The sequence below is a fragment of the Protobothrops mucrosquamatus genome, unplaced genomic scaffold (genome assembly GCF_001527695.2).
Source record: "Protobothrops mucrosquamatus isolate PMUCROS unplaced genomic scaffold, P.Mucros_1.0 scaffold1271, whole genome shotgun sequence".
Classification (NCBI taxonomy): domain Eukaryota; kingdom Metazoa; phylum Chordata; class Lepidosauria; order Squamata; family Viperidae; genus Protobothrops; species Protobothrops mucrosquamatus.
In genome coordinates, this window is record NW_015387477.1 from 151,849 (window position 1) to 178,438 (window position 26,590).

General features: G+C 36.1%; 1 protein-coding gene across 1 annotated transcript in view; it reads left to right on the forward strand.

Moving 5' to 3' along the window:
* The window catches only part of MRVI1 (murine retrovirus integration site 1 homolog), a 44,971-nt gene extending 24,387 nt beyond the window's left edge, over positions 1 to 20,584 (forward strand). Inside the window, exons 11-19 of the mRNA XM_029285096.1 lie at positions 955 to 1,095; positions 2,511 to 2,642; positions 3,513 to 3,654; positions 4,544 to 4,593; positions 5,595 to 5,693; positions 6,039 to 6,103; positions 13,739 to 13,858; positions 17,857 to 17,982; positions 20,344 to 20,584. Of these exons, the coding sequence (XP_029140929.1) occupies positions 955 to 1,095; positions 2,511 to 2,642; positions 3,513 to 3,654; positions 4,544 to 4,593; positions 5,595 to 5,693; positions 6,039 to 6,103; positions 13,739 to 13,858; positions 17,857 to 17,982; positions 20,344 to 20,584 (1,116 nt within the window). The remainder of the gene's footprint in view (positions 1 to 954; positions 1,096 to 2,510; positions 2,643 to 3,512; positions 3,655 to 4,543; positions 4,594 to 5,594; positions 5,694 to 6,038; positions 6,104 to 13,738; positions 13,859 to 17,856; positions 17,983 to 20,343) is intronic.
* Positions 20,585 to 26,590: the final 6,006 nt, after the last annotated feature.

Here is a 26,590-nt window from a genome sequence, read left to right on the forward strand (position 1 = left end):
TTATTATTATTATTATTATTATTATTATTATTATTATTATTATTATTATTATTATTATTATTATTATTATTATTATTATTATTATTATTATTATTATTCTAGTCTAGTCTATATAAAAATTCAATGCTTAAAAGCTATTGAGTTCATTTTATTGTCAGAATAGTGCTTCCTTTTTACATTAATTTTTATCTGTCCATTATATATAGCAGTGATGGCGAACCTTTTAGAGACCGAGTGCCCAAACTGCAACTCAAAACCCACTTATGCATCGTCGAGTGCCGGGTGGGTGTGGCCCATTGGCTGGGTGTGGCCAATTGGGTGGGTGTGGCCCATTGGGTGGGCGTGGTTGTGATGGTAACGGAAGACTGGGTGGGACTAAAAAGTTCAATCAATCAATTCCAACTTTGCAAGATCTTTTTTTTTCCCACAAGAAGTTGAAATTGACTGATTGAATCTTTTTTTTTTTTTGCACACAGCAACGGAGGCCTAAAGCGAAAAAGTTTTATAAAATCCAGCTGAAGGTCTAGGACTGGGGCGATGCCGTGCGTGCCCACAGAGAGGGCTCTGAGTGCCACCTCTGGCACCCGTGCCATAGGTTCGTCACCACTGATATATAGCATGTAAAAAATGGAAGATAGCTACAGAAATTATATTGGTGCTCTCTTGAAAAGGCATTGAATTTGCAGATTAATAACATTTCATATATTTCAGCTTGCCACCAGCAGCTTCTTTATAATACCACCCTACATGATATAAAGCAAGTGTGATGTGCATGTTGTTATTGTAGGTATCTTAAACCCATTTCTAGTTAGGCAGGTATAATTTTTTTAGAGTAGACAACATGATTCCACAAAAAGCCAATATGTAAGAGTTTGTTGGTGGAAATTAATCCCTACATTCATCTTCTTTAGGATTGATGAAAGGATTCAATTGATTTTTATTTCCCTGCAACAGAATGTATTTATACAACTTTCACTGGCATTCAGAAATGATAGCTATACATTGGAATCAAGAATTAATCAAGCTGAAAGGGAGAGAAATCTTGCTGAAGAAAATACAGAGAAGGAATTAGACAACTTCAGGGGAGCAGTTACGGTAAGACAAAACATGCTGGGTACCTTTATTGTGGTCTGTTGTGTATCTTTAAATTTTCAATAGGTTACTTGTTAGATTTCTGTCTTGCTGTTTTTTATATAGAAACTCAAGGCAGGGTACATAGAATTTCTTCCTCTATGATTTCCCACAGTTACAACACTGTGAGTTGTAAGAGAGTGGTCTAACTGAGTGATTGTCATGCAAGGAGCTTCCATGATGGACTCAAACTCCAAAATCCAAACAGTTTGGAAATAATCAGGACAGCCCATTTCAAATTCAGAACAATAGAAAACTTGAATATTTAAAATTCTGAAGACCTTTACTTCCATCATGAACTTACTATCACTAGAATTTGTGTAAGATCAGAAATGGCTTCAGTGAAAAAAGGTACATGGGCAGAATGGACAGTTTACTTTCTGTCTATCTATCTATCTGTTTGTCTATTCATCCATCTGTCCACCCACCCACCCAACTATTCATCTGTCCATGCATGCATCTATTCATCCATGCATGCATCCATCTATCCATCCATGCATTCATCCATGTATGCATCCATTCATTCATCCATACATCCATCTGTTGCTTTGGATCATGATTTCTTGAAATCCAACTACCATCATTTTGAAGTAGTATCCATTTTTAAGAAAGTTGATTGTACTTGTAATAATACTAATTGACATGACATATTAAAAGTTGCCATGGTTTCTGACTAAAAGTTTCCACTTGATGGGGTAAAGCCATTTTCAAAATTTTAGATCCAAACTTCGGCTATGTTCATTTTTTAGGTATAAAAAAGAGCCTAAGAATTCAAATATTTGGAGTTAACAACAACTACTAATAAGGAAAAGTATGGCTAAACAATTAATTCAGCAAAGCATGTATTTCCCTGACTGGAGTCAGGCAGGCTTCTGACTTTTCTTTTGGTAAAATATAAAAACATTTTAAATTCTAATCATGAAGACCTGTCTTTTATCTCTTCAAGTTACATGTTTTCTAACATTACACTAAAAATACAGTATATTGTTCAGGTGTTTTATATTTTCTTCATTAATAGTGGATTGGTGGAAGAAGTGTAAATTACAAGTAGGTTATAGTTAGAAGATCATTATTATGCTTTATGCTTTTCTGAGTGAGAGCAGGACAAATGGATGATGAAAGCCTGCTCTTGGCCAAGTAATTATTTAGACATTGACTGTCAACAGTATGTTTAGAATAAAAGAAACTCCTTTCATGTCTATATTATATTTTCAAGTTTTTAGATTTTTAGAAACAGATGAAAACTTTTATTTTAATATGTTTATTGCAAATTATCCTTCTATAGCTTTGTTGCACTTTGGCTTTTAAGATTCAAATAATAATTAATAATATTTTTAATTTATAATATAGTTAATATGTTATGGAATACTCTGTTTCAGTCTTCAGCTTCCTTGTGGCATCACTCTGAACACAGAGATATGTACCAGAAAGTATTGGAAGACATTGCTGTGCTTCATCGTTTGGCTTCAAGACTGTCCAGTCGGGCTGAAATGGTTGGCGCTGTTCGTCAGGTAAAAACTGAGGATGAACCATATATTCTCAGTCTGAATTGATTATTGATCAATCTGTGACTGAACTCTAGCTGAAAAAGAGGCTGAAACCAAGACAACAGGCAAGGTCTTAAAACAATATCCAAAAGTTTGAACCCACTAAGCTGGATTTTTGGTCCAACTACACTGGTAGTCTCTCTTCCCCCCCCCCATACCATTAGCAACCTCTATGGTTCCAATCAGATTTTTTTTTTCATCCCATTCAAACATTCAAACACCATTCTGGCCTTGTGAGAACATAGATCTAACAATTTCTTATAATCCAAAATAACTTTATTGCTTATAGCAAGTTCAGACTGATACAGACTGATACAGTGGAAAGGTAGCTGAAGGTCCTGTCAGTTCACACAGAATAAATTGTTGAGATAAGATAAACTAATCAATAGATTGGAAGAAAAATGTACATAATAACAAGATTAACAAAATTGTGGCTTGGTTGTCGTAAACAACTGTTGATCCTGAGGATCTTCTCTTCAGAACGGAGGATCTCAGAATATCCAGTACTTTGGGAGTTCTTTGGATCAGATTGCATCCAGGCAACCACCTTGAATAGCATGATAGCTTCTGCCCTTAATGGGTCATAGATTGAAAGACAGAATTTAGATACTGAGAACATTCATTTGAATATTACCGGTAATAACAAAAAAAGGAAAAATGACATTCTATAACAATGGCATTTCCATAACAATATGGGCCAAATTGAAGACTTTTCTGCAATTGGCAGGGTCTACTTTTGAGTAAAATCATATAGCTAAAAACTGTTATATACTGCTGCTTCCTTGATATCAAAAATAGAACTTTATGTGCATTGTTCTTATCTATTCCTTCAAGGAGAAACGTATGTCAAAGGCCACAGAAGTTATGATGCAGTATGTAGAGAATTTGAAAAGAACATATGAAAAGGATCATGCTGAGCTCATGGAGTATAAGAAACTTGCTAATCAAAATTCTAGCAGAAGCTATGGTTCACCAGGTAAAGCATCCTGAGATTTTAAAGACACATTTACATTGCTGTAAAACCTTTATTTGCTCTTTCACACAGTTACAGATAATACAGGGTGTCCCAAAACTCTTACTGTGATTTTAAGAAAGCTTAAAATTACCCTAAAACTTTAAGGACATCTTGTCTATATAATAATAATAATAATAATAATAATAATAATAATAATAATAATAATAATAATAATAATAATAATAATAATAATAATAATAATAATAATAATAATAATAATAATAATAATAATAATAATAATAAGGTTGGAAGGGACCTTGGAGGTCATCGAGTCCAACCCCCTGCTCAGGCAGGCAGGAAACCCTACACCATTTCAGACAGATGGCTGTCCAGTCTCTTCTTAAAAACTTCCAGTGTTGGAGCATTCACCGCTTCTGGAGGCAGGTTGTTCCATTGGTTAATTGTTCTAATTGTGCATCTTGATTTAGTCTTAGCAGGAGGCAGCCCGAGGCATAAAAACTAAGTACAAACAGGCTTGGTTAGTACATGCTTTACTAAAGAATTCCAGAGCTCAGAGCTAAAATGAGAAGTGAAAAACATCCTGGAAAGCAGGCAGTGGCAAAGCTGTTATCAAATTGTGGCCATGGCTATGAAGTCACCTGGAATCAAATAATTCCACTTAAATAATACTGTACTTTTAAGAAAAATATTGATTTTAAAAAATACTGTGAGATTGTAACATGTTCAGCCAAAATGATGATACATAAATTGATCATTATAATAATATGTTATCATAGTTTATAATAATGTTTAATGTTGTTTGATATGAATATCAATACAAAATAATTGGTGTTTGTGTTTTCTACTATCATTTTTTTTCATTTGATTTTGTTTTCATACTTTGCAACAGATGACGGTGTGCCTCGTACATCAAGATCCATGTCTCTTTCTATTGGAAAGGTATTTTTTTTCAAATTTTAATAAACTGTTTAATACACTATTAAAAATTGTTAACTATACTCATGCTCTTCTGTAAATATCCTTGTCCAATGAGATGAATCAGGCAACTACTTAAGAGAAGGCTATTACTCATGGTGTCCTAGATAGGATATTTCATCCAAAGGGTTTACAACACACCCAAGCCAGTTTATGATCTTTTTTCCAGCTTAGCTGCAATGCAGAAGGAAAGTTCCATGAAACTGATTTTTATCTGAAAATACAGGAGATCTGCAAAATGTGGCAAAACAGTTTCCTCCTTTGAGAGAATTGTTGTCTTATCTTTCCTCCCAGTTTTGGAATATTAGCCTGAAGGCGTAATAATTTTATTTCCCCCCCCTCACTAGCCCACATAAAGTGATTGAAGTAAAACTGCTGATACACTGGCACTTTCCCCTGTGTCTTAGGCAGGGAATGAGCCACGTGCAAAGCACCAGGCTGCTTGGACTTTTGGTTTGGCTTGCTGGTTTTTTTTTCTTTTGTGGAAAACTGTGTTGGGTGGCTACATGAGACTTGTACTATTGCAACAGTGTGAGGTGGGACCATGATTGAAAAACGGAAATAGTGATAGTGAAGTGTTTCGAAGAAAACTTAAATTTAACATAATATATAATTTGGCCCTTAGGAAGCCACTACATTAAGAACTTAGCTATCGGAGACAGCAGAACTGAGGCAAGAAATAGGGAATCGGCTCCACTGGAGACAGTTAAGTTTGCTTCTAAATAAACATGTATAAAATTATCCTGCACTTTACACTCTGTGGGATTCTTTTATAGAAGTGTTATGGAGCCATAGAAACTATTACCATTGCTTGAAAGTTACAATAAAATTACTTTGTGAATTTTATAGAATTGTATAGCAACTGTATCCTGAAGTCTCATGTTTTGCTCTGATCTGTTAGTTGTATTTCCCTTGAAACTATTATGAATGTCTAAATTGAAATATAACATGATTTTTTGTTTTAGATGCCTCGAAGAAGAGTCAGTGTTGCTGTTGTTTCAAAGTTTGAGCTCCCAGGCCAGTCACCTAGCCAGTCACCCATACTTTTGGTGTCATCTTCCTTGGTAAAATTTAAACTTGGAAAATTGTATATAAAGAATAAAGCTTTGATTTCAATTAATTAAAATGCCATATATTCTAAATCTGGCACATTGAGGTTCATATAAATATAAATTAATAATTACATTTACTCTCCAAATAAGCCATTAGTATGCAGTTGGAAATGAAAAAGTATCTTGAAACATTTATCAATCTTCCAGATCATAGTGAAATCATTGTCCATTGGATAAATTAATTATTTGGAAAATATACAGATTATATTTTTAATGTGATTAGGGTATTCTCATATACTAAATGCAATTTATGCTCTTGATATTTGAACGGCATTGAATGAATATCTTTATTTACAGCCTGAATCATCAAACGGAAGAAGCAATTTGACATCAACTCCAGTCTTACCTGCAGTTATAGAGAAGTGAGTACATGAATATTTATTTCATTAAGAGTGATACAGTAGACAATTTTAAGTGGCATTGAAATATCTTCTTTTTTTAAAAAAAAAAAGCAAGGCAATATAATACAGTTCGGTAATATACATAGTAATATATATATACACATATTGTAATATAGTAAATAGTAATACAGCAAGGGGTCAACTGTATTACTCTTCTTTATACATTTTGAAGAACAAATATAATTATCTTTTTGGTGGAGTATTTGTTTTTGCACTAGGATTCTAGGAAAAGAATATGGTTGGGCTTACATATCTGTTTCTTTGTCCAAATGTTCAGAAATAAAACCAACTTTGCAAAAAAAAAAAAGGGGGGGGTATATAAGACTGCATCCTTAAAAATGGTTAAAGTAATGTCATATGCATCAAAACCTTGTGTTTTAGAGAGAAATTGAGTTCATTGGGAATTAACCATTCAATAAATTTATATAAGATTATAGCTTCAAGCTGTGATGAGACCCATGGTCTCATGGTATTCTGTGCCTAGCTCAAGTCAGCATTGATTGTATCTGTTTCTTACTTGCTATGTCCCGCACATAGAATTAAAATGGCTCATTTAATTCAATCCCGTCATAATTTGCTCAGAGCAGAAATCCAACTTTAAAAATCTCCAGAGATGGCTATCCAGTTTCTGATTGATTGTTAGAGTTTAATAGATCACATCTACAGATAGTCATCATTTAGATCCCCTATTAACTAGCAATAGTAGTAGAAATACAGACTAGTTAATTAAATCCTAGCTAGATTCAGATGCCATATCTGGTCTTTCCCATCAATTCCTTTAACCATATTTTTACAAAGCAGTCTATATTGGCTACTCATTTTCTAGTGCTAACTAGACTCTGTATTACACAAACTGACTATCTTCTGTGCAAAAACATACATAGGGGCAAATCTGACATAAAAAATAATATCTTTGAGGCTAAGGATCTTTTCATCTTAGTATGTGATTATATATTTGTGTGTGTGTGTGTAGCTGCTAAGTTAGATTGACTATGACCACTTACTTAAAGGTGGGACCTTTAAATAAAAAAACTACATCACTGATAGTGTCAGCGATATAATATAACATTAAGTCTCATTTGTAATCATTCCAAGATATTATGAATGATACAGTAGTTTACTGTATTCCTGAACAAAGATGCTTAAATATTTTTATTTCCTTCATTTCCAAAACATAGCCACGCCAAGAGTGTCATGTTTGTGCCAAAAGAATACTGTTAGGAATACAGGATGTTCTGTGTTTTGGAACAGTGCATGAACGCATTTCCTAGAAAGCCTGTATTATATTGGCAGCTATTTTCCCTGGACAAAGAATTTGTCATCTTCAGGAAATACAGCACATTTGAAAAAAAGTATTCTGCTGACGTTTTGGAATAATGACTAATGATTTGTAAACTAGTACAATATACAATATAAGTACAATGCTTAAAATGATCCTATTTATGTGCTTTGTGTCTATTATAATTCTTTATCTCCATGACAAGTTCTGGGGTTTCTTTTTAAAGACAAGTTTCAGTTAGAGAGAAAAGAAATACTGGAAACTGGGGAGAAAAAAGCGTTTCCCCCCAAATAAATAAATGAACTACAAGCACTGATGGTGTGTGTGTGTGTGTGTGTGTGTGTGTGTGTGTGTGTGTGTGTGTGTGTGTGTGTGTGTGTAAGTGTTTATACATTTACCCTTGGGTCACTTATAATTTCTTGTTTTTATTTTTTTCCCTACTTTTAAATATAAGCCACCCATATTTGGGGAACCTATAAATTGTATAAATAAATAAGAGAAAACAATTGGGCCTTGGCAAAGCGTATGAGTTACTTGTGAGTAGTAATTGTTTTCAGCAAACAAAGCAATAGTATAGTCAATAATGTTCTATGGGGATAATTCTTTGTGTAGCTGCTTACCAAAGACTCCTAAGAAATTCCTTCATGTTAATGGAGTGGCCCATTAATGAACTGTAAGTGCTTGTATACTGGGCCTTGTGTGAAGAAACTCTACCATTCACAAATTATGGTGGAACTAACTAAGAATGTGCAAATTAAGGCAAAACTTCATGTTCTTAGTGGGAGCTTCTAAGGACATAAATAGGTCCAAAAATAAGGACGGCAAGAAGTGATTTAAATCTGAACAAATTACAAGCAACTATCTATCAAAGAAAGATGATTAGAAAGGACAAATAAGGAAACAATAAGGGGGCATGATGGCTCAGTAGTTAAAGACTCTGAGACCCAAACTGGGCAACAGGGTGAGCTCCCATTCTTGCACCAGCTCCTGCCCACCTAGCAGTTCGAAAGCATGCAAATGCAAGTAGATAAACAGGTACCACGATGGTGGGAAGGTAACAGTGTTCCATGTGCCTCGGCGTATAGTCACACACTGAGTCATATGCTCATGACCATGGAATATCTTTGCACAATGCTGGCTCCCTTAGCTAAGAAATGGAGATAAGCACCACCCTCTAGAGTTGGAGGGGAAACATTTACCTTTATCTTTAAGGAGACAATAAGAACTCAGGTTTGAGTCAATTGGGTATAAAATACTGTAGCTCAAATGTATTTGTACAGATACTAGGACTATTTGTCAGACCTCTGTGTGATTTGAAGTTTAATAGACTGATTTACAACTTGTATTCTGTTAAAAAGTCTCTATTCTAACAATCCTGACAATTCACCACTCTTCCCTGCAGTAGAACAGGAATGGGCGACCAGGCTTTATTTGGCATATCAAGAGTGGTTTATTCCAAAAATGGATGAAGTGCCGGGGGTCGGGGGAAAAATGAATGGGGCTCAGTGGCCATCTTCTGCAACCCGCAATCCTCATATCATACTGTGTGCATTCCTGCAATGGTGTGACTCAACTGTCTTCAGGCAATGAAAGAGACAGAGGATATTTTAAAATTCTCTCTTTGCTTTATGGTGGCAGAATGTCCTAAGGAAACCCAGTCTTTCTTTCCCTTTTCTTCAAGCAACAATCAGCTTGGTATACAGTAATTTGGGGTGTGTTTCGTATGAGGCATGTCAATAGTGTTAGTTATTATTTGACAAGCCTCAAATGAAACACACCACAAATTACTGTATACTGTACCAAGGGAATTCAGCTATTTTTGTACATTGATACAAAATACCACAGGCCAGGTGAGATGAGTAATATAAAATATGTACCTTCTCAGCTGGTTGGCATCTGATGGAGGAGGAGGAACTGAGAGAGGATTAAAGAGGGAATTTGTTGCCTAAATAATGTTTAAACTCCTAAATGTAAACAGCAGACTTTCCCAGGAAAAGCAGTATGACTTTTGTAGTGTTTTCCAGGAATTTTTGCTTTCTCATAGATGCTTCCAGGAGATAGGGGGCCCATGAAACTGTGGTATGAGATATTCAGTACAATCGTAAATAAATCAGACAAGATGAGAAACAGCTAGATTGTATTCCTGTGGGCTTTTTAAAAAAATGTATTTTTAAATAAGAACTGCATGAGTTACTTGTCCTGGGAGAAAAGCATAAATTATACATCATTTTAGAACAATTTGGACAATTTGCAGAAATGGGTTAAACTGAATTCTCCCCACCTACCCAGTTGCAGTCCTGATCTATATGGGGGCATCTTCTCTAATTTTGCTCGAAGAGTACAAAGCATGTAACGTNTCATCCAAAGGGTTTACAACACACCCAAGCCAGTTTATGATCTTTTTTCCAGCTTAGCTGCAATGCAGAAGGAAAGTTCCATGAAACTGATTTTTATCTGAAAATACAGGAGATCTGCAAAATGTGGCAAAACAGTTTCCTCCTTTGAGAGAATTGTTGTCTTATCTTTCCTCCCAGTTTTGGAATATTAGCCTGAAGGGGTAATAATTTTATTTTCCCCCCCCTCACTAGCCCACATAAAGTGATTGAAGTAAAACTGCTGATACACTAGCACTTTCCCGTGTCTTAGGCAGGGAATGAGCCACGTGCAAAGCACCAGGCTGCTTGGACTTTTGGTTTGGCTTGCTGGTTTTTTTTTTCTTTTGTGGAAAACTGTGTTGGGTGGCTACATGAGACTTGTACTATTGCAACAGTGTGAGGTGGGACTATGATTGAAAAACGGAAATAGTGATAGTGAAGTGTTTCGAAGAAAACTTAAATTTAACATAATATATAATTTGGCCCTTAGGAAGCCACTACATTAAGAACTTAGCTATCGGAGACAGCAGAACTGAGGCAAGAAATAGGGAATCGGCTCCACTAGAGACAGTTAAGTTTGCTTCTAAATAAACATGTATAAAATTATCCTGCACTTTACACTCTGTGAGATTCTTTTATAGAAGTGTTATGGAGCCATAGAAACTATTACCATTGCTTGAAAGTTACAATAAAATTACTTTGTGAATTTTATAGAATTGTATAGCAACTGTATCTTGAAGTCTCATGTTTTGCTCTGATCTGTTAGTCGTATTTCCCTTGAAACTATTATGAATGTCTAAATTGAAATATAACATGCTTTTTTGTTTTAGATGCCTCGAAGAAGAGTCAGTGTTGCTGTTGTTTCAAAGTTTGAGCTCCCAGGCCAGTCACCTAGCCAGTCACCCATACTTTTGGTGTCATCTTCCTTGGTAAAATTTAAACTTGGAAAATTGTATATAAAAATAAAACTTTGATTTCAATTAATTAAAATGCCATATATTCTAAATCTGGCACATTCAGGTTCATATAAATATAAATTAATGATTACATTTACACTCCAAATAAGCCATTAGTATGCAGTTGGAAATGAAAAAGTATCTTGAAACATTTATCAATCTTCCAGATCATAGTGAAATCATTGTCCATTGGATAAATTAATTATTTGGAAAACATACAGATTATATTTTAATGTGATTAGGGTATTCTCATATACTAAATGCAATTTATGCTCTTGATATTTGAATGGCATTGAATGAATATCTTTATTTACAGCCTGAATCATCAAATGGAAGAAGCAATTTGACATCAACTCCAGTCTTACCTGCAGTTATAGAGAAGTGAGTACATGAATATTTATCTCATTAAGAGTGATACAGTATATAAAACTGCATCCTTAAAAATGGTTAAAGTAATGTCATATGCATCAAAACCTTGTGTTTTAGAGAGAAATTGAGTTCATTGGGAATTAACCATTCAATAAATTTATATAAGATTATAGCTTCAAGCTGTGATGAGACCCATGGTCTCATGGTATTCTGTGCCTAGCTCAAGTCAGCATTGATTGTATCTGTTTCTTACTTGCTATGTCCCGCACATAGAATTAAAATGGCTCATTTAATTCAATCACGTCATAATTTGCTCAGAGCAGAAATCCAACTTTAAAAATCTCCAGAGATGGCTATCCAGTTTCTGATTGATTGTTAGAGTTTAATAGATCACATCTACAGGTAGTCATCATTTAGATCCCCTATTAACTAGCAATAGTAGTAGAAATATAGACTAGTTAATTAAATCCTACCTAGATTCAGATGCCATATCTGGTCTTTCCCATCAATTCCTTTAACCATATTTTTACAAAGCAGTCTATATTGGCTACTCATTTTCTAGTGCTAACTAGACTCTGTATTACACAAACTGACTATCTTCTGTGCAAAAACATACATAGGGGCAAATCTGACATAAAAATAATATCCTTGAGGCTAAGGATCTTTTCATCTTAGTATGTGATTAGATATTTGTGTGTGTGTGTGTGTGTGTGTGTGTGTAGCTGCTAAGCTAGATTGACTATGACCACTTACTTAAAGGTGGGACCTTTAAATAAAAAAACTACATCACTGATAGTGTCAGCGATATAGTATAACATTAAGTCTCATTTGTAATCATTCCAAGATATTATGAATGATACAGTAGTTTACTGTATTCCTGAACAAAGATGCTTAAATATTTTTATTTCTTTCATTTCCAAAACATAGCCACGCCAAAAGTGTCATGTTTGTGTCAAAAGAATACTGTTAGGAATACAGGATGTTCTGTGTTTTGGAACAGTGCATGAACGCATTTCCTAGAAAGCCTGTATTATATTGGCAGCTATTTTCCCTGGACAAAGAATTTGTCATCTTCAGGAAATACAGCACATTTGAAAAAAGTATTCTGCTGACGTTTTGGAATAATGACTAATGATTTGTAAACTAGTACAATATACAATATAAGTACAATGCTTAAAATGATCCTATTTATGTGCTTTGTGTCTATTATAATTCTTTATCTCCATGACAAGTTCTGGGGTTTCTTTTTAAAGACAAGTTTCAGTTAGAGAGAAAAGAAATACTGGAAACTGGGGAGAAAAAAATCGTTTCCCCCCAAATAAATAAATGAACTACAAGCACTGATGGTGTGTGTGTGTGTGTGTGTGTGTGTAAGTGTTTATACATTTACCCTTGGGTCACTTATAATTTCTTGTTTTTATTTTTTCCCCTACTTTTAAATATAAGCCACCCATATTTGGGGAACCTATAAATTGTATCAATAAATAAGAGAAAACAATTGGGCCTTGGCAAAGCGTATGAGTTATTTGTGAGTAGTAATTGTTTTCAGCAAACAAAGCAATAGTATAGTCAATAATGTTCTATGGGGATAATTCTTTGTGTAGCTGCTTACCAAAGACTCCTAAGAAATTCCTTCATGTTAATGGAGTGGCCCATTAATGAACTGTAAGTGCTTGTATACTGGGCCTTGTGTGAAGAAACTCTACCATTCACAAATTATGGTGGAATTAACTAAGAATGTGCAAATTAAGGCAAAACTTCATGTTCTTAGTGGGAGCTTCTAAGGACATAAATAGGTCCAAAAATAAGGACGGCAAGAAGTGATTTAAATCTGAACAAATTACAAGCAACCAGGGCTTTTTTTCAGCCGGAACGCGGCGGAACCGCGTTCCGGCACCTTTTTCCGGGCCGGCCGCACCGGAAATAGCCCCTCCCACACCAGAAATAGCCCCTCCCAAATTTTACTTGCATTCCTGTTCTCTAAAGGGGCGGTCCTAGGGTTTGATGAGGGCGTGGCCAGGTTTGAGTTCCGCCACCTTTTCTCCGAGNAAAAAATGTATTTTTAAATAAGAACTGCATGAGTTACTTGTCCTGGGAGAAAAGCATAAATTATACATCATTTTAGAACAATTTGGACAATTTGCAGAAATGGGTTAAACTGAATTCTCCCCACCTACCCAGTTGCAGTCCTGATCTATATGGGGGCATCTTCTCTAATTTTGCTCGAAGAGTACAAAGCATGTAACGTTTGCCGAATCGTGCTGTCTCTAATCAAAACTGTAAAATACATCATTTTCTCCAATTTTGATTGGTTTAGGTGGTGTGTTTGTAATGTTATGTGAATAACTTAAGAAACTGGCCTTTCCTAACCTTTATCACAGCTGAACGGCAGCAAGTAACTATAAGTAAGTAAGTAAGTAAGTAAGTAAGTAAGTAAGTAAGTAAGTAAGTAAGGAAGGAAGGAAGGAAGGAAGGAAGGAAGGAAGGAAGGCAGGCAGGCAGGCAGGCAGGCAGGCAGGCAGGCAGGCAGGCAGGCAGGCAGGCAGGCAGGCGATACCTCATGCTCTTAATATGCAACCTAAATAATGATGCATCACTTTCCTTTTAAATCTCTTAGTGGAAAACCAAACAGTGACCCGGATTGTGAACATCCTCCTTCAGCCTCAACAGAAAGTGGCTCGGAAGAGATCAGCCCAGAAGCCAAAGCCAAAATAGAAGAGGAAGCTTATAACAAAGGGTGAGAACTTGTGTGCTTTCTGAAGTAGGACTGTGCATTGTGGACCCTTTTTGTTAGCTGCCTGCTGCAAATGTAAATGGATTTCCTTACATTGTACAAAATAAGGTTTTGCAGAAGCATCTCCGTTGTCTTCTTTCTCCTTACTGCAAAGATGCCATTTTCAGAGGGAAGCAGTTGCCATTCAAATGATCACAGTTAAAAATTTAATTTGCACTGCCTTTTTTTCAGTGGAAGTTAAAAGTGCCGTTTTTCTTTTGGAGAACTCTGTGCCCAAACTTTTTAGTTGCTATGGCTATTCATCACTACCTACACATTTTTTCATAAATACAAGGAGAAAATACTAATTACCTTGGTTTGAAACTCAACAATTTTGTGATGTAAAAGCATTTTCTCCATGAATAGAAAAATAGAAGGTACTTTACTTTTCAGTCATTTGTTTATCATCAATATTTGTTGCCATAGCAATTATGCCTCTCAAACGGGTATAATCAGTGGTGGGATTCAAATATGTGAACAACCGGTTCTCTGTGTGGATGCCACTTCCAGAAGTCCATTCTGGGCCTGGACAACAAAAAATTAGCTACCGGTTCTGCCGAAGTGGTGCAAACTGGCTGAATCCCACCACTGGATAATGCATATAATGTCCATGGTAATAGCAATCAAGCTAAGAAAACCAAGTACTGTACAACTAAAGTATGACTAAACATACATGAGTCATTGTGTGAAGTTGAGTCATATTTATTGTGTTAAATAAATTATTTCCAAAATAAGATGGTTACTGGTATTAATAAAATATAAAGGTAAAATATTTAAATATTTAAACCAGTCTAAAACTGATTCTGACTTTGAAGAGTCAATGTGATTTTAGACTGTGGCTGAACTAAAAAATAATGTAACTGGTTTACAGCCTCAGTGATGGGATAAAAAAGGAGCTTATACAGTTGTCACCACTAAATTGCCAATATAATTTATTATGCATCCCATGGAAGATTGAACAAATGAGAGGGCCTAGTAAGCATGGTTTCAAAACCTTTCCTTTCATTTAGCCATTATTGCATGGGAAAAAGTCTGTGCTTTTGCTTCCTTATATGCCCATTTCTCATGATGCATAAATAATTGAGTACATCTCTGTTTCATTTGGTTTATCCTCGGTTGTTATTTGGTATTTACCAAGGCAAACCAAATGATAATTAGATAATTTATTGATTGATTAGTCTTATGAATATATCAAAGAAAATAAAAGTAAAATACAAGGTCTATTTCCAAGGTAAAATGGGGAAAATAAAATACAAAAATAAAATACATTTGTGCTAAGTACAAAAAAAAATCAGTGCTCAGATAAATACATGACCTGTATATAATTCCCAATCTGTTTAATATAATGGGTTATTGGCTGAATTGCCTTGTCTATAAACTTAACATTTCTGTTAACAATGTACAGTATATGTTACGCCTAGGAGGAAAGAGGACAATCTGCAATTCAGGTCTTAGTGGGCTGGTTTGTCAAATAGAAATTTTAAATATGTAAGCCTAAATGGGGCATACAATTGACAATCAAATAAAACATGAGCAATATCTTCAGTGGCTGCAACACTGCATGTACATGTCTTCTCAAGTTGGCAAATGATGGAAGAACTCATATTTGGCCATGTAATCCAACAACTCAGATCTTGTTCTAGAATAGGTCCTTCTGAGGAATTGTGTCAAACTCACTGACAAGTAATTTTTGGTTTGGAAAATGGTTTTGTTGTTAGCCAACCAATTTAATGATGATGATGATGATGATGATGATGATGATGATGATGATGATGATGATGATGATGATGATTTGCCAACAACACCACTATTTGGGCACTGATATCTAAGATTGTCTGTTTCAAAATTTTCTTTGCTGAAATCAGTTGAGAATAAATATTGAGTGCAAAAACCTACCGTATGTTTTAAAATAAATTTGGTAAATTCATTTACATAGGAAGCCACAGTTCAGCTAAACATATTTGGGTAACCTATCAGGGTCCTTTGAATGGATCCTCTGCTAATAGTTTTATTGATGAGTGGCTGTGTATAGAGTGGAGACCTACTTCTGCTCTGACCATGGAGCCTGACGTGTTCTTATGAGTTCCTAATATGCTTCTTAAGAAACAGATCTGAGCTTACTCACAGGAGGGAGCCTTTGTAAAGTCCCACAGTTCTATGCCATAGGCCAATATTGGGACTATTTGTGTCCTAAATATTTTCAACATGGGGGTCACGTTATCTAGGTAATTGTAATTAAGTAATTTATACAATTATTTTGGTGCTTGTCTCTGCCCTCATCAAATTTCTTTTGAAATTATTTGCCCACAATCATGTGTTGGTAAAAATCATTCCTAAATAAGTGAAAGAATTCACTTATTTAATACTCTCTCCATCCAACTGCCAGTTATATTTCAGACTTTTTTTTTTTTGCTAAATACTATCACTTTAGATTTGAGTTTATTGATGTGTATGTATAATTAAGAATGTAGTAAGTATTGCTATCAGCCAGAAGTCAACATAATAAAAGATTAATAAATATTAATAAATTTATCATGGATCTTTGGGATATGAGTGTCTGATACACTGATATACTGGAATCCTGGAAGATCATTGATATAGAGATTAAAAACCATTAGAATACATCCCTGTCTAATACCTTTATAGGCATGTATGCTTTGAGCTAGAGATTCATTTAACTCTGCATGTACTTTCAAGTGGGTTTTTCAGTGGAGGTTCCGTGGAGAGAGTTTTTCTGCAGATCGAAGGCGACGTGGTTTCATGTACTGCCTGCATCCCGTGGATGGGGCTTTGCTTGTTTGCGCGGACCGGTTTCAGACATGCCATGGACCTGGGGGGGAGTTGGGGACCCTTGCTATATATTATTTGGATAATTGAGAAAAAATCAAATTTAGGTAGGTGCAATATATTTTAAAACTTTTCTTCAACCCCAGACCTGAAATCAGATTAGATTTTAGAAAACTCCAACAATATTCTGGCTGCAGACATGATAAAAATGAACTGAAGCCTTACTGCTGGTTTTGTCCTGAATGTGTACAGTTCCTTATTCTGATCCATGAATCCCTACATCAGGAATGAATAAATTTGTTGTTATTGTTCAGTGGCTAAGTCCAACTCTTCGTGACCCCATGGGTCAATTAATAAATATGGCAGGGGAAATGGTTCTCTAGACTTCCATATACCAAGAATTTCAATGTTCTGGAAGTCATCATGGATGCAATTTATGGACTGGCGGTCCTAAAAGAGAAGTGAAACATAATATAATTGAGAAATTGGTTCTGCTCCTCCCTAATCTTCTTTTTTCTTTAAGTAAATACAATTCTGAGTTTGTCAATGGATTTGGTAGCACCAAAGAATAGAGCTGAACTGAATTGTGGTTTCCCAAGCTGTGTTCAAATTCATCTCACTGGTAATATAGTAGCTATTGCTATATAATTTTTATAAAATTAGAGGTCTAAAACAGTGGTTCTCAACCGATGGGTCGCGACCCCATTTGGGGTCGATCGACCATTTCACGGGGGTCGCCAAGCAAGGCTGTCTGCCATTTTTTTCCCCTTTTCCGGCGGGTGCCTTACCTCCCTTGGGCTGGGCCAGCTGGTGGTCGGCCTGCTCCGTCTCTGCCGCTTGCCAGCTACGCCTCGGCCGGCGCAGGGGGCGGAACCACGCATGCGTGGCGCTCCCGGGCAGGGAAAGTCTTCGACTTACGACCGGTTGGGTAGTCCTTGACTTACGACCGGTTTAGTCCTCGACTTACGAACGGTTTAGTCCTCAACTTACGACCGGTTGGGGGTTGCGGCATTAAAAAGGTTGAGAACCACTGGTCTAAAATGTTCATCAAAATGTTTCCTTGACTCTGAACATTTCCAAACTGTCTCCTTTTAGGAATGATCTGAACTGCCCCTCCCCAATCAGTCAACCATTGATTTCAGCTCTAATCTTACCATGAATCTATACTTTTACAGATATCAAGAAGGCCTAAAAAAAAACAAGGAAAGTGAAGAGCTGAAAGAAGACAATGAAGAGAAAATTCATGAAAAACTCAAGGATTTTTTGCCCATGGAAAATGATAAGATTAGCAAGCCACAGAGGTAAGAACATTGTTTATTCATAATGGAGACTATTGTTTTTTCTGATTAAATGGCTATTTCTATGTGGAATGGCCAATGATTGAATAGATCAGGATCACAATCAAAGAAGTTTGTTTTCAATCATCTCTCTTTTAAAATACAAAGTTAAAACAAAACATGCCAACCCTTTTTTCATTTATAAAACAGGAGAATTGGTATAGAAGTTGCAGAATCTTGTACAGAAATAATTCTGTACAGGCTAATTCCTTTGGCAGATCATTCATCCGTTGTTGTTTTTTAATCCCAAGATGCTTAGAAAAAGATTTGGTTGAAGGAGAAATGCATGATTCTGGGTGAAATAATTTTAAAATTCTGAGAAAACTTTCAGTTATATAATTATTGGGAGAAGGGGAGTATGTTTATGAACTTAATCCCTGTGTTGTCATAATTCTTTTATATGATTTTAGATTGACATTCCATTTGTTCAGTATAAATCAGAGAAAAAATGTTATAAAGCCATAGAGAAAAAGGCTATTCCACATTTGAGATGTAATGCCTTTGAACCTGACTTATTTTATTTATGTTATGTAGGTGAAAAACAAGGGGAACAGGTCATTCTGGCTTTTGTAATTTTGCCTTTTCATTACAAATTAATTTAGAATTAAAAGACCTTGAAAATTATATGTGAATGCAATAGTGAGTAAACCAGAATTGTACTTCTAGTTTTCTTATTGTACATTTGAGCCAGTAGAATTGTGAAGAGAAACCAAATTTAATGAAAACATTGGATTATTTTATAGAACATAGGGTGCTTCTCTTCTAGTTTTAACCTTGGGCGTGTCTTGTTTTTCTGAGGTGCTCCAGGAGATGAAGCACAATAATAAAAGCGTAGACTGCCATTCAGGAAAGGCAAAAATCAGAACCAACCAAACATAAGCAAGAACTCATGTTAAGGCTTACATCATGGTGATAACATGCAACAAAGCAAAATTATTAGTCTACACTTATTGCATCAATCAGTAGGCCTACTGAAGGTGACCCACTCTCTGCTGGAGAGGGATAAGTCACAGAACCATCTACAGAACTATTGTGAGGAATATTCTCACTTTCTGGCAGCTGAAGTTGCCCAGATCCACTCAGAGTTGGGGGATGGTTTCCTCAGCCTCAAAAGTTGCTGTCATGTACCCTCTCCTTAAGAGGCCATTGCTGGACCCAACCATCCAGATTAATTTCCATCAAATCTCTAACCTCCCTTTTCTGGGATGGAGGGGATGGTCAGGCTTCAGTTCCAGAGGACCCTGGAAGAAATAGATTATCTACTTTGTTAAGTTTTAGGTCAGGGTTTAGTATGGGGACAATATTGGTCACACTTTTTGATAGCCTGTGGTGGAGTAGGATGAGGGTGGTACATTCATCCTAATGCTTCTTGATCTCTCAGTGGCTTCCACAACAATTAATCTTGGTGTCTTTTTGCACCAGAAGTGGGAGACATCATTTTGTGATGGTTCTTCTTTCTCCGTGTTTGGATTCGGTCAGTGTGAGAGTGCCCTACACTGGCTGCCATAGGGCTTAGCTTCTTGATGGACAGCTTGTCTCCAACTTTTCCATCCAATTGGTGAAGTCAGGCAGATTAGGCAAATTTCAGGTTCAAATTACATCATCTTGTGAGGTACAGGAATTATGCCTTCTTGGTGGCAATGCCTGCTCTCTGGAATAATATCCCCTCAGTGATACTTTTTGCTCCCATTTCAGTGACTTTCTGAAAATTGTTCTCCCAGGCCTTGGGAATCGGATGGTTGTAGATACCTGTAATTTTTGTGATATTGTGTTAGTTGGCTGTTGATTTTTATATGTGTCTTTGTGAGATGGGTAGTTATATAAATTAGCTGAATAAAATAAAATGAATGTTGGATTTGGGTCTCCTGCTTGAGCAGGGGGTTGGATGAGAAGATCCCCAAAGACCTTTTTAACATTCTGTTACTCTGGGTTTTTTTTTTAAATTATAAAGTGACTACAACCATTGAGAACTTTGAAAATGTAATAACAACTTTTGACTGTAGCACTGATGCTGTACTTGCTGTTTATATTGCTTTTTTCCTCTTTCTAATGCCTTTAATATAAAATTTAAAGAGAGACTTGTATATTATATAAATCCTTAGATTTGAGCAAACAAGAGAATCCAAATAGATAAAGAAGAATAACTTCTGCCATAAAGCGGGCCATCCTAGCTGTTATATTCACCACAGGACTCAATAAATCAAATATTAAGTCAGAGTCTTAAAGGAGATGGTAGCATTGTAGGTAGTAGAAACCTATGATTCGGAATGCTTCCAAAAAACTCATTTTATTGTTTTTATTTATTCCTTCCCCCCCATTTTACAGCAAACTTGAAGTTGTTATCCATTATGTACAGATACTGTATCCTAAACTGCATAAACACGGGAATGTGCTCTGGATTGTAGCAGCCATTATTACAGTTTTTGCTGTAGTGCTGGGGACCTCCAGTTTATACAATTACTTCTTCTCCTATACGGAGGGATCAGATGGAGCCCAAGTGAAACCTGCCTGTTCTGCTGCCCATCGGTATTCTTGGGGAAATTCAGGACTGCAACATGACCAGTAACAAAATCACGCCTGGGGGAAAAAAAAACACCATTGAAGAGACACCAGGAATAACCCTTTTCGAAACTTGAGATGAACAATGCAGAGCACTGTCACTCCTGTGATGGTTATATGTAATCAACGAACCACTGCTTCGTTTCTTTTATGTCATCAGTTTTGTGAATGCATTGTGTTTTTTAATTAACCAGCCACCCCAGCCAATAAATCTCGTTTTCTCTGTTACGGTAATTGTTATTTGATTGATATGTCTGAATATTAGAAGAATTGTATGGGAAAGACGATTGTATAGCAGTCGATCAAAAACTGGGATAGAGAAGTTCATCAGTGGAATGTAAAGTCCAGTCCTACAAAATGTCACAACAGACTTCCTGTTACATAACTGCTAACATTAATTCTTCCTATAAATTTCAGTTTGGCTGCTGTTTACGAACATCTTAGAGGTCTGCATTTGATTTCACAATCATAGGGATGAGCTAATGGTAAAACTGCAAAACACCGAAATGTTTTGTTATAAGCAGATTCTATACTTATGAGACAAGTTTCTTGCTACCCTCACCACAAAAATAGGTGAAATGCAGGGTAGGGGCATTTTTTTTTGTTAATTACCTTTTTTTAAGGTGAAACTTTACAAGAACTACATCCATAAAGTTCTACCATGTTCCAGTAAGATATAATAGTATTATAGTAATAGTTAGGTTCACAGATCATACTAAACCGTGTTTATTTTATTGTATTTTATTGAATAAACCAGTGGTTCACAACCTGTTCTTCAACACGGACCCCCCTTAAATACCTTTTATGGCCTCAGACCATGGCCACGGATCTCCAAGACTTAACTCAAGATTTAAATCATAACATTTCTTCAAGCCTTCTCAGATCCCCTGTGATGACATCATGGCTCTCCAGGGGTCCGCAGACCACAGGTTGAGAACCACTGGAATAAACCATAGTCAGTTGGATTTGCACAGCTCTGCCCAAAAATATGCTAAGATGAAAACAAACCAAATTTTGCTTAGTGTGTAAATTCAGTCAATGTGTTGTATGTATTACAGTTTGCAGAACCATTGCCTCATAAGTACAGAATTGTATTTCACATGAAGTGTGAGGGTGGGCAAGGCAAGGATGTGTGGGTTTTAAATGACAAATGGGGGCATTCTTATGAAGTACTAATAAAATAAATAAATAAAATAAATAAATTGAATAAAATACTTAAGGTTCCCCCCCCTTATTTTTGCTTCTTTAGAACAATAGCAGCTAATATGTTAAATCCAAAGTAAAGGTAGTTTAACAGATAGTGTTTTTAGGAAGAACGCGAACATTTGCCTAATCTGTGTTCACTTTATTCTGGTGAGCTAGAAGGTCTTTTTCCCACAAAAAATAAGCCATGATTTGATTTGACTTTGGCTTAGTATTATCAATTAACCCTCTTATGGGTTATCTTTATATACACATCAGGCTGAGGTTTGTTTGTCATTTTTTAAAAAGTCATGTGTGAAAATGCTGTTAACACCTCACAGCAACACTTTTTCATATTCTGTAGTGCAGGGGTCCCCAACCCCTGGTCTGTGGACCAGCACCGGTCCCTGGTGCCCAAAAGATTGGGGATCTCTGCTGTAGTGAACATTAACATATACAATTAAATCTAAATGTCTGGAACAAAAGACAGCTTCTTAGTAGGTTGGCAGGAGATGCTCCTTGGAATCAAAAGAGAGGATTTTTGTTCCTGCAAGTATAAATAGATTTCCTGACACAATTCAAAGTTAGGAACAATCAAACTGCAAGCATAAGCTCGCATAAATAAGTCAACTGAGTAGCAGGACTTGCTTCCAAACAGAAATGCTTAAGATCAGAATGAAAGAATGGCTGCAGTTCAAGCATTCCTGTCTGGTTCATTTCAGCCACTGGAACAGCCCCTGCGAATATTTTTTTACTAATTTGTAAAATCATTTCTTGGCAAAAGCATGATGCATGCTGAGATCACACTGCCTGAACCCTTCCCCAAAATTTACTTGCATTATTTGGTGTTTAAAGGGGGCTATTTGACAAAAATATTCAGGATATGAAAGTTTCCCTGAAGTGTGTATGTGGGTGACCAGGTTCTGTCTTACCTCAGCCTGAGTGACTTGTGGTCCAAGGCTAGTAAGCAGCTTGCGGTTCCCAGAATGCCCTAGAACAGGGGTAGGCAACCTTGGCTCTTTTATGACTGGTGGACTTCAACTCCCAGAATTCCTGAGCCAGCATGGCTCAGCTTGGAAACCTCTCTCTTTCCCCTCAGCGTGGCTGGCTCAGGAATTCTGGGAGTTGAAGTCCACCAGTCATAAAAGAGCCAAGGTTGCCTACTCCTGCCCTAGAAGGTGCCACCAATGCAGAATGAAAAAACAGACAAGTTCTAACAGCATTTGAGGGGAGGCTTTGTTTTGTCCCTATAGCTGCTAAATGAGTATGACAAACCTCTTTAAGGCTTAAAAGTACTTATTTAGATCTTCACGTTTCCCAAATTTCAAAAAAAACAAACGATTGAGCATAAAATGTTTGGTCCTGTCATAATGTTGTCAGAGTATTCCTGCAGCATTCAGGCTGAAGTACATCATAAAGTAAAGCATGGTAAAAACAAAATCTGCCACTCTGTTCTTCACCTTGAGAAGTACAAAAAGGCAGAGCCCAGGGTGAAATTTTGCTCTAGATTACTGGTAAGATGTCTTTCAATATAATAAGCAGGAAATAGGTATGAAATTGTTTGAAGTAGAAGCTTCTCCCAAACATAATTTGCACGTTTTATGTTAAGTAGTTTTGAATACCTAGAGGTCAATAAATGAAATGCTACCACTGATGTTCAACACAACTTGGTGTATAATTTTAGCATGGATCAATCTCTAAATGGCCATAGGTAAATAAAATAATGGTATTAAGCATGTTCAGTAAGGCTGGTGAGAATGTGTATTATTTGCTGTCAACCTGGAAGAGTGAGTGAAAGAGGCTAAGGAATCAAGCCAACTGCTGTCCTTTGAATTAAGTAACTTCATTAATAAGACATACCTACAATACAGTTTTCATTCTAGTGTAAGAAAAAAGGTGGTGAAATGCTTTACACACAAAAGGTTAAGCATGTTTACTCAGATTAAGAATTAACGGACAAATAAAAAACTCAATGTTAAAACAACTGATTCATCCTTGGAAGTAGACTATTATATGAAAGGTGAATGACTGTCTTTACAAAGCAAAGTACTGAGATAAACAGTTTTTTCTTCAGCTGTCTCCAGACCATTACTTTTTCGTTAATAGGATTTGAAGCCGCCTATAATTATAACACTTAAAGTTAGTTCATTGGGGGTTATTGGCAGGTTGAGAAACAAATTAATAACTCTCTTTTGTGAAAAATAATTTTTAAAAACCAGGGCCTTTGTTTCATTACAACATCAGAACATAGACATTTTTATATTTTCAAATGTATAGGATTTATACACTTAATTGACTAGATCATCTTACTCCATTTGCACCAAATAAGTGCTATTAAAGGGTCTGGTTGGTTGGTTTTTTGTTTTTTTTCCTGAAGTGCAATATTTATTTATTTGGCTTTAACAAGACACATTTGTTTCTTGTGCACAGCACTGGTATTTAAAGTAGGAGGAATTCAAGAATCACTAATTTTTGTTTAAATCTTGTAAGATTTTGCACAGGTGTGCTAGTATTGTACTGTATAGCATCACATACTTGAGTTTTGAAAATAAAAACATTGTTTCAGAATCTTTTGTATTACTCATGTGATTTATACATTTTGTGTTTGTGCATATAACAGCAATTCCTCTAGAGAACACATTTTAGTATGAACATACTAAGATTTTTATTCTGCCAGATGTTGCTTTATAGCAACTGTTCTGTCTTCATAGATAGGAGTCTTGCCCGTAAACCAATAAGGAAGCAAAAAATGATGATTATTCATTTTCAGACTTCCTTTGTATAAAGGCATTTTGTATAATTTCTAGACAGGCCTGCCTGAGAACATTTTGTTGTCTAAGGCAAAGCAAGTGGTGCCTCCGCCCACAGGATGCACAGTACCTAAGGCAATTTTGGAACAGAGGTCAGAAAACTGAGCAAACACCACTTGTGATCCCTACTATATTCAAAATTACTTTCACTTAACTTATTTGGCTACATGAAAGATGGAAAATCTGTGCTTAAATGTTGCTCAATTACAACTCCCAGTAGCCTCAACTACAATGGTGAGAGAAGTTGGGATTTGTGGTTAAACAACACCTGGAAGCATCATTTCCCTAGTCTTAAGCTACATGGTGTCAAATCAAAGTTTATAGGACTCCCAAATTTTACAATGTGGTTAAGTGGTGTAGTGTGGAGAATAGATTGTCTGGCCACAGACACATAAAATGGATTTCTTAATGCATCCATCTACCCAAAAAATAACAAAAATGTTAATGAACTAAAATATATCTAAAATATAAAATTCTATTGATAACAAATAGGACATTAAAACAGATGGGACTCGGGGAAATTAAAAGCTCACCCTAAATAAAGAAGATTTTGGGCTTCACAAGAAATTGATGACCTCTTCTTTGATGACTTCTTAAGTCTGGGAGGAGCCACCAAGAAAGATCTGTCTTATGTCCTATAAGTACAACCGGCCAAGTATGTATATTTAATCTGGATGTTTTTAGAGTTTTTATTGTTTTAAAATGTTTTTAGTATTTTTAATTCAATTGTAAGTCATTGACAGAGATGGGTGGCTATAGAAATTGATAAATTGATTGATTGATTGATTGAATGAACGAATGAACGAATGAATGAATAAATATCCTCATTGCAGTTTTCTAAGCATATATTTTCCCTTTTCTGCATTTGCACAATTGACAAGCCTATTTTTTTGTTAAATCTGAAGACCAACTTCTATGGTGGGAAAGAGCAAGAAATGTAGCATGCATATCTGGTGCTCACTAGGACAGGAGATGTTGGTTTAGAGTATCCTGACATTTCCCCACCCATACTGCTGCCAGTAATCTTCCTCACTGACTTTGTAGGGTCTGGCTGTTGGAAACTGTAGCAAGTATCATCTACAGTACACAACTATAATTTTCCCACCTGTTTTAAAGTTTCTTATTTATGTTTTCCATCTCAGTAGACAGCGCACCTAGTTGACCTTGGCTGATCAAGGAAAAGGTAAGTAGGGGTCTTCTTGGTTAATAGTAAGTTGGAAGACTAGCTGTATGCCAAGCTAGAAAATCAAAAGGACATCCAGCATCAGGCAATGGAAAACCACTTCCATATTCTTGCCAAGAGAACAGCATGCACATCTTCATGTAGGCCTCAGGCCAGTGGTTCTTAAAACGGGGGGTAGTTACCTCTAAGACTAAGAGGTTAATTTAGGCTTATCCTGGGGGTAAAGGGAACCATTTTATTTGCTTGTTTGTAAATCAAAGATTGAGTTTCGGATTGATGCTACTGAAATGCTTGTGTGAAACAACAGTCTGGTTTGATGGTGTTGGTGGCACATTTACTGACATTCAAAACTAAAAAAGAGGTTAATTGGATCAAACAGTTTAAGAACCACTGTTCTAGTAGCTGGATAATGTGGATATTAGGCAAGCCTTCCTTGGAGATAGCATTCCACACTTGGAAAGACCTTTTCTGGAGTAGGAATCCTCTTGCCTCATTTTGCTGGGGCATCTTAAGGTCCAAGAATATGGGAATAGATATTCCTTGAAGTCATTAAATTCATTCCAGCTTTAATCCAACATCCATTCTGAAAATAGTTTAGACATCCTGATTCAATGCATAGATAGATTCTTCCATCACAAGTAGCCAACCCATGTTATATCTTTTTTCTTGTAAACGGCTGCATGAGTTGGATGAAGGATGAGCAAACAGCAAGTGACTAAACAGGAACTATTACAGGATGACCACCTGAGGTACACTGGGAAATCTTCCCACTGTTTATAAGAACAAGACTATTACACTATGTTATCTCTCTTCCTCAGATGTATGTTTTCTGAGTCAG